Here is a 10,223-nt window from a genome sequence, read left to right as displayed (position 1 = left end):
GGATGTGGGTTATGGGGCAGGGGAGGTGGGATATGGGGCACGAGATGTGGGTTATGGGGCATGGGAGGTGAGATATGGGGCACGGAATATGGGAAATGGGGCACGGGAGGTGGGATATGGGGCACAGGAGGTGAGATATGGGGCATGGGACGTGGGATATGGGGCAGGGGATGTGGGACAGCCACGTGGGGCTGATCCAGCTCGGGGCAGGGAGCAGGCAGCGGGGCCGGGGTGCAGCTCAGCCGCCAGCCCTCGGCTCCCCTCTGCGCCACCCTGGGGCTCCCCCGGGGCTGCCCACGCCTCGGCACGGCCCTGACCTCATGCAGCAGCAGGGACGAGGAGGGGAAAACCCAAACCCGTGAGCTCATCCCCACGCTGCGCCCCGGGGCCAGGGCAGGGCCGTGTCCCGCTGCAGCTCCGTGTCCTGCCCCGGGTCCCTGGGTCCCTGCCCTGTCCCAGCCCCGCTCCCCCTGACCCCTCCGGGGGTCCCCATGGCCAGACCCTGCCTCAGCAGCTCCAGGCGCACGGAGCCCCCCGCTGCGGCCCTGGGGTCCCCGTGGGGGCAGCACCCTGGGGACACGGGGATGGGGTGCGTGGGGCTCCCGGGGGGCTCTGTGGGGTCTGTGAGGTTGGGGGGGGCTTTGCACCATCCCCAAGGGGCTGCGGCGAGGCTGGCGGCCGGCACGTGCCCCCGGCACAGGATGGGGACGTGGGCACCCCCCCAGCCTTGTGGGCACCGTCGCCCACGCCAGGCCCCCGGGGCCCCCCCAGATCTGCCGAGGAAGCTGGCGGGGAACAAAGGCGGCTTGTGCGGGGCCGCCGGGTCTCTGCCCTTCCTGCAGCGGGGCCTGGCTGCGGCCCCGGGGCCAGACAAGGGACCGTGTGTGCCGGGGCCCTGCCGGGGACGGATCCGGCCACCGGCAGCGCCCCGAGCCCCCTCCTCAGCACCCCCAGGGATGGCTCCGGTGCTGAGCTTGGAGGGGGTGAATGGGGCTTTGGGCAGCTGGGGCTGGGGGCTGGAGGCCCTGACCAGGGCAGCGGGGGTGGGACTGGGGGGGCTTTGAGGTCCCTTCTGACCCAAAGCAGTCTGTGGTTCTGTGCGGTGTCCCCTCACCCATCATCTGCAGTGTCCCTGTCCCCGTGCCCTGCAACGTCCCCATCCCGTGTCCCTGTGCCCACCCCTGCTGTGTCCCCATGGCCCCGCAGAAGACCCCAGCACTGTCCCTGTGTGGGACTTGGGGTGCAGGCCTGGCCATAGTGGGGTGCCCCCGGCTCCCCCCAGCCCAGGAGCACCCCCAGGACACCCCAGATTTTGGGGCCAGCGCCCGCGTCCCCCCCAGCAGGCGGCTCCAAGTGGTGCTGGGAGCGCACAGGAGAGCACAGGAGGCGCGGGGGCCTGGGCAGGGCTGGTTTTATTCACAGAAAAGCAACTCGGCGAGGGGCTCGTGGCAGGCAGGTCCCATTGCCATTTGCAGTTCTTTGTCACCGGGGCCCTGGGGGGGGGACAAAAAACCCTCCCCAGGGCCTCCCCCAGCTCCGCTCTCGCCGGGGCCGGGCTCCTGTGGTGGAGCGGGGCCGGTGCTGGGCGCGGGGAGCGGCGATGCTGAGCCCACCCCGGGACCCCCAAGCAGGACGGACCCCAGGCACCCATGGGGTCCCCGTGGGGCTGGGTGCCCAGGCAGGAGCCGGGGGGGGGGGTGCAGCTCCCCCGGGCATCCCCTTCTCAGGAAGCGTTGCTCTGTGCCGGCACTGCAGAGGTGTCACCCGAAAGCGAACGCTGGCAGCCAGGGATGAGGACGGGGCCGGAGGGGGGTGCAGGACCCCAGGGGGGCAGCAGGGAGCCCGGCCGGCCCCGGGGCAGGTTGTGCAGGGTGCTCGGTGCCGCTCGGGGCTGGCAGCCCTCGGCCCTGCTGAGCACCACGGGAGGCAGCGAGCCTGGAGCTGGGGGTGCTTGGAGCTGGGGGGGGGTTGGAAGGAGCTGGGGGTGCTCGGAGCCAGGGTGCTTGGAGCTGGGGGTGCTCAGAGCCGGGGGTGTTTGGAGGGAGCTGGGGGTGCTCAGAGTCAGCGTGCTCGGAGCTGGAGCTGCTCGGAGCTGGGGGTGTCTGGAAGGAGCTGGGGATGCTCTGAGTCGGGGTGCTCGGAGCTGGGGATGCTCAGATCTGGGGTGCTTGGAGCCAGGGGTGTTTGGAGACGGGTAGGCTCAGAGCTGGGGGTGCTCAGACCCAAGGTGCTCGGAGCTGGAGGTGTCTGGAAGGAGCTGGGGGTGCTCTGAGCTGAGGATGCTTGGAGCTGGGGGTGTCTGGAGGGAGCTGGGGGTGCTCGGAGCCGGGGTGCTCGGAGCTGGGGGTGCTCAGATCTGGGGTGCTCGGAGCCGGGGGTGCTTGGATCTGGGGTGCTCGGAGCCGGGGGTGCTCGGAGCCGGGGCAGCGGGGGGATGCTGGCAGGGTCCTGCGGCGCTGGGCAGCGCCCGGGGAGCGGCGGGGCCGGGGCAGGAGCGTCTCTGGCTGGGCTGGCGCTGCGCCCGGGGCTGCCCCTCACAAGAGGACGCAGGGCTTCTTGGGCTTGGCCGGGGTGGGGTTGAGCACGGCTCGCACCGCCTCCGTGAAGACATCCTTGATGCCCTCCTGGTTGAGCGCGGAGCACTCCAGGTACTTGACGGCGTGGATCTGCTTGGAGAGGCTGATTCCCTGCTGGGTGGTGATGGGCGCCTGGTTCTGCTCCTTGAGCTTCTTCATGGTCTCGGGGTTGTTCCTCAGATCCTTCTTGGTGCCGACGAGGAGGATGGGCACGCTGGGGCAGTGGTGGCACACCTCGGGGTACCACTTGTGCTTGACGTTCTCGTAGGAGGGCGGGCTGGCGATGGAGAAGCAGATGATGAAGACGTTGGTCTGGGGGTAGGAAAGCGTCCGCAGGCGGTCGTACTCCTCCTGGCCGGCCGTGTCCCAGAGGTTTAAGTTAATAGTCCTGCCATCCACCGTGTTCTGGGCGCTGTAGTTGTCGAAGACAGTGGGGATGTACTCCTTGGGGAAGGCGTTGGTGGTGTAGCAGATGAGGAGGCAGGTCTTCCCCACCGCCCCGTCGCCCACCACCACGCACTTGATGCTCTGCATCCCGCTGGCCTCGGCGTCCCCCGTGTCGGCCCTCAGCAACCTGTGGGGCAGGGGGAGGAAAAGGGGTCAGGGAGCGGGGCCACGGGACACAGCCCTGCAGCCGGCAGCCCCTGCGGTGCTCAGAGACCCCAAAGGGGATCCGTGTCCCAATGGCACGGGATAAATGTGCCACCGGGGAGCATGCCTTCCACTGGGTGCTGCAGTGCCCCGTGCCATGCCGTGCCGTGCCATGCCGTGCCGTGCTGTGCCACCAGCCCCGCTGTAAGGCCACCACCACCGCCCCCAGCAGCTGTGTTTATCCCCAGCCCCGGCGCACGTTTCCCTCTTTGCCTTCCTCCGGCTCCCTCTGCGATTCCCATCAGGGCCGCATCCTGCTGCCCATCCTGCTGCCCTTCCTGCGGGACCGGGGGGCCGGCAGCCCCCTTCCCGGGGGCAGGGTCCCGCTATCAGCGGGGACAAGGACCCCGAGGGCTGCTTGGGGGGAGGATTTATCTTGGTCAGGGACCGAGGCTCACGCGGGGCTCACATTTGGTGCCGGCACCACGGGGAGGGAGCGGGGCCATGGCCACGAGGAACGAGGGGGACGGGGACCGGACGCTGCCCGGTGGCTGGGTGAGGGGGTCCCGGGGGGGCTGAGCACGGCTGGGGCAAAGGCAACGGGGCCGTGCCCCCTGCCCCCCATGGGGAAGTCTCTCTTCCTCTTCCCGCGCTGACACCGGCTTCCTGCCCGCGGGGGCGGCTGCGCTGTGCCCCCCGCCCTGCCTGGCTCCGGGCCCGGCCCCGCGCCCCCCACCCCACAGCTTTAGGGAGCTCCCCAGGGTGTGGGTGCTGGGTGCACCGCGTTCCCCACCCCGTGCAGGAGCCGCTGGGGCCGGCTCGGTTTGGGGTTTTTTAATCTCTTTTCAGTACAGAGGAGCCGGCGCAAGCGCGGCTTCCTGCAGCCAGCTCTGTTCCCAGTTCCTGCGGGTTGGACCCCACGCAGGGCTCAGCCCCCTCCCGACCCCCTCTGCACACCCCAGCCCTGCTGCGGGGACCCCACGGGACCCCACGGGACCCCACGGCACCAGGCTGAGGGGCTGTGGGGGGGACCTGGGGGGGCTCTGCCCAGCACGGGGCCGGGGACACCCATCCGGAGAGCGGCCGGGGGGGGCTCAAGGAAGCCGCTGGCGGTCTGTAAATACCCAGGGGACGGACACGGGTGGGAAGAGCGGCCGGAGCCCGAGGACAATGCTGGCAGGAGAACAAATGGGCAGGAGCCGGCCCCGGTGTGCGCGGGAGGAGGCTGCAGCAGCGGGGCCGGGGCCCTGCTCCTCCGCGCAGCGCCTCGGGCAGCGGGGACGGTCCCACCGCTTCCAGATCCTGGTGCTGGGACCACCGTGCTGCCCCCCAACACATCCCGACGTGGTGGCAATCATGGGAACCACGCGTGTCCCTGTCCTTGTCCCCGTCCCCATCCCCATCCCGGTCCCAAGAAAGTCAGCAGGGCCGCAGGGGCAGTGCCCGAGTGGAAGCGGCCGTGCCCCTGAGACCATCGCCACCGCAGGGAACGTGGCCAAGCCGTGGGGCAGCCCCTGTGGGAAGGGTCCCCGCAGCCCCCCGGGGGCTGTGAAGGCCCCACACAGCCCCGGCACCACGGGCACGGCTGGCTCTGGGTGCAGGGACAGGGACATGGACATGGCAAGGGCACCCGCAGGCACGGTGGCAGCGGGCACGGGGCTCACCGAGTGCGGCACCGCGGCACCTGCCGAGCCCCAGCTCATCCCCGGAGGGATGGAGCCACCCCAAAACCCCACAGCAAACGGGATCAGGGGCTGCACCTTGCTCCCCCTGTACCACGGTCCCCGAGCATCCCGCTCCGGGGCTCCTGGGGCTCCGTCAGCCCCATGGCTCCTGCCCCGCGGTGCCCGGGGCCACCCGTCCCCAGCCGTGTCCCCAACCCCGGCCCCGCTCTGCACAAGGCCGCTCTGTTCTCCCGGGAAGCTCTGGCAAACCCCACTGCTGCCGGCAGCTCCTTAACCCCTTCTCACCCCACGGGGAGCCTCGGTCACGGCACGGTGCCCCCGCAGCTTCCCGGGGTGCCCCGGCCCCAGGACGCCCACTGCTGAGGCCAGGAAGGTTTGGGGGCATCCCCACTGCCCCCACGGCACACACCCCACAGATCCAGCCCCACGCTGGCCTCAGCTGTCCCCAAAAGGCCATGGTTGCTGTTAGGGGATGGGGCTGGCCATGCTTTGCCCCATGGGTGCGGGATCACCCCATTTGGGTGCAGGATAACCCCATTCAGGTGTGGGATCACCCCATTTGGGTGTGGGATCACCCCATTTGGGGTGGGATCACCCCATTCCTGCTCAGCCCTGGGGTCACAGACCCTGCTGGGGGCTCCAGGGGCAATGGGATGGGGCAGACGAGGTGCAGTGGGTTTTGGGAACAGCCCTCGTGCGCAACTTGGGGACGAGGGGCAGGGGGTGGCAGGAGGGGCCCCTTCCCTGCCCCACAGCCCGGCCCCACACCCCCGCCCCGGCCCCGTGGGGCCCCCACAGCCCCAGCCCGGCAGGAGGAGGGGAAACCGGGGGAGGAAGAGGAAGAGGAAGAGGAAGAGCAGGGACACGGCGGGGGCTCGGCACCACCGGGCCACCGCGGCCGGGCTGCGGGGTGCCGGGGAGGGGATGCGGGGTCTGGGGGTGATTCATCCCCCGCCGGGATGGGAGAAACGACTCATCTCGGCTTCAGCAGAAAAGGGAAGCAAAACCTCCATCCCTCCATCCCTCGCAGCCGGGGCACCCCCTGTCCCCCCCCACCCCCCCCCGCTGGGTTTTTCCGCTGGGGGAGCGCAGCCGGCGCACGGGGCAGGGCGCCCGTGGGGCCGCGGGACACGGCACGGCCCCACAGAGCCCAGCACTGCACCCCACACCCCACACCCCACACCCCACACCCCACACCCCACACCCACGCTGCCACCTGCCCCACACCGTGCGCCCCACAGCCGCAATCCCTGCTGCACCCCACGGCACGCACCGTGCGCCCCACACCGCGCACCCCACAGCGCACAGCCCCTGCCTTTCCCCACCCCATGCTCCGTGCACCCTGCCCACCTCTCCCCGAGGTCCTTCCCACGGCAGCGACCCTGTCCCGGACAGACGGACGGCCCCGGACAGCCGGACACCACAGCGGGGTTCCCCCGGCCGCAGCCGCTGTGCCAAGGGGGCCCCGCTCTGCAACGTGACTTTGTGGGTTCCCCTGAGGAGAAGGCTCCTGGAGGGGGCTCCCTGACCCTGCAGCACCCATAGGTGCTGTCGGGGGACGGGCAGAGCACCCCGCACCCCCCAGCAGCCCCTTCCCCACTGCACGGCCCCCACCCCAGCTACCAGAAAGAGGAAACTCATCAAACCCAAAAACACGGGCAATGGGTGCCGGGACCCCGCTCGGTGGGAACCTCCCCACGGCTCCCCCACAGCCCGGGGGGGGGCCCCGGCCCCGCTGCAGTAGCACCGACACCGTCTGTGCTGAGAAAAAGGATTTGGGGTTTCCCCCGTTTTCGGGCTGCAGGCCCTGCCCGAGCCATTTCCTCATCCTGCTCCCGGCGCTTCCGAGCGCAGCCCAAGGGGGGGGTCCAGACCCTGCTCCCCCCTGGTGTGTTTGGGGGATTTGCACTGCAAATATCACACAGGCACCGGGGGGGCATTTGGGAGATGGGGAGAAGGGGACAGCGGTGGGGACATCATCGCAATGCTCTGCGCCTTGTGGGATGGGGATGGGGATGGGGATGGGTATGGGATTGGGATTGGGATGGGGATGGGATGGGATGGAGATATGGGATGGGATTGGGATGGGGATGGGGATATGGGATGGGATTGGGATGGGATTGGGATGGGAATATGGGATGGGGATGGGGATGGGATGGGGATGGGATGGGATTGGGATGGGAATATGGGATTGGGATGGGATGGGGATGGAGGGATGGGGATGGGGATGTTGGGGACGCCTCCCTGTCCCTTTTGGGGTATGTGGGGGCTCTGCAGTGCTGCAGACCATCCCCGGGACGTGGCGTGACCTCGTGCCCTGCGTGTGGCCCGTCAGGTGCCGCGAGGAAGAGGAGGGGAGGACCCCACAACCCCCCCCCCGTGTGCCACAGCGTCCCCGGAGAGGGGCTGGGGGCTCCTTTTTGGGGTCTCCAGCAGCCGCCGGGACCTGGGGCTGGGCGAGCGGCTCCGCGGGACCCTATTGGGGCGGGGGGCGAGCGGCAGCACCCAAGGGTGCCCCCAGCGGGCTGCAAGGGGACGCAAATCGGCGGCACCCCCCCGGACCCCCCGGCATCCAGGACCCCCCGGCGCCCCCGAAGGGGGGCGCCGGGGGGTCCTGGATGCCGGGGGGTCCGGGGGGGTGCCGCCCCCACGATCTCCCCCCCCCCCCCCAATTTCCCACAGCACTCACCCCGGGGCATGGCGCTGGCTTGGTGGGGAGGGGGCTGCGCTGCGCTGCCCCCCCGGGCGGGCGGCCCGAGAGCTCCCGACACACACACAAAAAAAAAAAATAAAAAAAAAAACTTTCCTCCCGCCGCCGAGCCCCGGCCCGCCCCCGCCGCTTCCTTCCTGCTTTGGGGAGGGGGGGGTTGGGGAAAAAAAAATTAAAAAAAAAATAAAAAAATAATAAATAAAGAAATGGGGGGGGGCCGTGGGCACCGCAGGAGGAGGGCGTGGGAACGGCGGGGGGAAGGGGGATCCCCCGGGGGGGGCAAACGCCCCCTTTTTGCAACACCCCCCCCCCCCCTTCCTGAGCCCCCCCCCCCCCCCCTATCCTGACCCCCCCCCCCCCCGGAGCAGGGCAGGGCGCTGCGGGGTCCTGCTGCCACCCAGAGGAGGGATGGGGCGGGGGGGGGGCTGCTGGGTGGCACTGAGAGGATGGGGGGGGGGTCCCATGCCTGGGGGGTGCTGTGGACACGTCCCCATCTCGGGTCCCAACGTGAATCCCGGCCCCGTCACATCCCATCCCATCCTCATCCCCATCCCCATCCCCACCCTCATCCTCATCCTCATCCTCATCACCATCCCCAAGCCATCCTCACCCCTATCCCATCCCCATCCCATCCTATATCTTAACCCATCCCCATCCCATCCCATCTCCATCTATATTTCATCCCCATCCCAATCCCAATCCCCTCTCCATCCCCATCCCATCCCATCCCATCCCCATCCCCATCCCCATCCCCATCCCTGTTCTTTCCCATCCCCATCCCATTCCATCTCCATCTGTATCTCATCCCCATCCTCATCTCATCCCATCCCAATCCCCTCTCCATCCCCATCCCATCCCATCCCAATCCCATCCCATATCCCAATCCCATCCCCATCCCCATCCCCATCCCCATCCCATCCCATCCCATCCCATCCCATCCCATCCCATCTCCATCCCATCCCCATCCCATCCCCATCCCATCCTATATCTTAACCCATCCCCATCCCATCCCCGTGCCCTGGTGCTGGGAGCCAGCCGGGGGCCCTGGGGGCTGCGGGGGGCCTGGGCTGCACGGGGCCGCAGGGAGGGGATCCTGCCCCTCTGCTCCACACTGGGCACTGCAGGAGGGGTCACCCCCAACCTGTAGAGGCCCCCCCACACCTGTAGGACCCCCCCCGGCCGTTCCTGCCCAGAGAAGCCACAAGGCTGGGGGCGAGCGGGGTGGGGGGGGACAGCGGTTCCCATCCCCTCTTCCACCCGCACTGGTCACCCATCCAAGCTTCACACGCGGCCCCTCCTGCTTAGCTTCCGCGCCGCGCCTCGCGCCCAGCCCCCTCACCCCCCCCTCACGGCCACCAGAGGGCGCCGCGGCTCAGCGGCAGCGGCGGGAGACGGGGAGGGGGGGAGAGGGAGCGGAGGGGGCGTGGCCAGGAGCCCTCCCGCCATTGGCTGGGCGTGCCGGCGCTTGGCTCCGCCCCCTGTCAGCGAGCGCGCGGCGGCACGGGCGGGGCGGGGCGGGGCGGGGCGGGGCGGGGCGGGGCGAGACCACGGGGGCAGGGCGCGGGGGGGGGCGGAGGGAGAGACCACCCCGGGGGGCGGGGGGGGGCCGGCCCGCGCCGCCCCCGCTGCGTGAGCGGCCTCAGCCCGCAGCCGGCCCGGGGCGGGCGGAGCGGCCCCGAGGAACGGCCCCGAGCGGCCCCGAGCAGCGGCCCCATGGCTGTGCGGGTCGCCGCCGCCTTCTGCGTGCTGTGCGGCCTCCTCCTCGTCCTCCTCCTGCAGCACGGCCGCGGCGAACGGGCCCCGGCACCGCACCTGGAGGACGCGGCCATCGCGGGTGAGGACGCGGGGACGGGAACGGCCTCAGGGCCCCCTCAGAGCCTCCTCAGGGTCCCCTCAGTCCCCCCAGAGACGCCTCAGGGTCCTTCAGGGCCCCCTCAGGGTCCCCTCAGAGCCCTCTCAGCCTCCCCTCAGCCCCCTCACAGCCTCCTCAGGGCGCCCTCAGAACCCCCTCAGAGCCCCCTCAGGATCCCCTCAGCCCCCTCACAGCCCCCTCAGAGCCTCCTCACGGCCCCCTCAGTCCCCAGAGCCCCCTCAGGGTCCCCTCAGGGCTCCCTCAGAGCCACCTCAGAGCCTTCAGGATCCCCTCAGAGCCCCCTCAGCCTCCCGCCAGCCCCTTCAGAGCTCCCTTAGAGCCCCCTCAGGGTCCCCTCAAAGCCCCCTCAGAGCCCCTCAGCCCCTCACAGCCCCGGGAGGGCCCCACGCTCTGTGCCCGCCGCCCAGCCGGGCCCCGGGGCTCCGGGCACCCCCCCAGCGCCTCAGCGGGGCCACCCCGTGCTCCCCTCTCAGCCCCATTTCCCCCCGGTACCCCCCCGGCAAGGCTCCCCCCGGCCGTGCCCGCAGCCGTGCCCCGGGGTCTGGGGCTGCTCGGGGCCGGGAATCGGTTGGGGCCCTGGGGAGGTGCCTGGCTCAGGGCATGGGCCCTGCTTCAGGCCCGTGGCTGGGCCGTGTCCTGGCCCTGCTGGGAGCCCGGCTCAGCAGCGGGGCTCGGCGCTGTGGGGTGAAGGTGCCTGGATGGAGCCAGACACCCTGAAGGCCTTTGGGGCTGGCTGGGGGTAACGTGGAAAGTCGCTGGGATCCCGCTATGGGGTGAGCTGTCAGGAA

At 70.4% G+C, this 10,223-nt stretch overlaps 2 protein-coding genes across 8 annotated transcripts in view; one reads left to right on the top strand and one right to left on the bottom strand.

Annotated features, from left to right (window-relative positions):
• Positions 1-1,393: 1,393 nt before the first annotated feature.
• On the bottom strand, positions 1,394-7,647 carry RHOG (ras homolog family member G). Its single transcript, XM_084493832.1, has 2 exons — positions 7,542-7,647; positions 1,394-3,150 (listed from the first exon to the last, which is right to left on the bottom strand). The coding sequence occupies exon 2, from the start codon at positions 3,108-3,110 to the stop codon at positions 2,535-2,537; it is 576 nt and encodes a 191-aa protein (XP_084349958.1). The 5' UTR covers positions 3,111-3,150; positions 7,542-7,647; the 3' UTR covers positions 1,394-2,534.
• A 1,536-nt stretch (positions 7,648-9,183) lies between these two features.
• The window catches only part of STIM1 (stromal interaction molecule 1), an 81,590-nt gene continuing 80,550 nt past the window's right edge, over positions 9,184-10,223 (top strand). For 2 of the 7 annotated variants that reach the window (XM_084493735.1, XM_084493734.1), the window contains exon 1: positions 9,185-9,396. In XM_084493735.1, coding sequence (XP_084349861.1) covers positions 9,276-9,396 — 121 coding nt within the window. In that variant the 5' untranslated portion in view covers positions 9,185-9,275. Of the gene's footprint in view, positions 9,397-10,223 lie in introns of all 7 variants that reach the window. The other 5 variants (XR_014684931.1, XM_084493736.1, XR_014684932.1 and 2 more) reach the window with 3 other exon arrangements.

Source organism: Aythya ferina (assembly GCF_964211825.1).
Source record: "Aythya ferina genome assembly, chromosome: 1".
Classification (NCBI taxonomy): domain Eukaryota; kingdom Metazoa; phylum Chordata; class Aves; order Anseriformes; family Anatidae; genus Aythya; species Aythya ferina.
The sequence above is the reverse complement of the archived record's forward strand: the minus strand, read 5'-3'. Positions and strand labels throughout refer to the sequence as shown.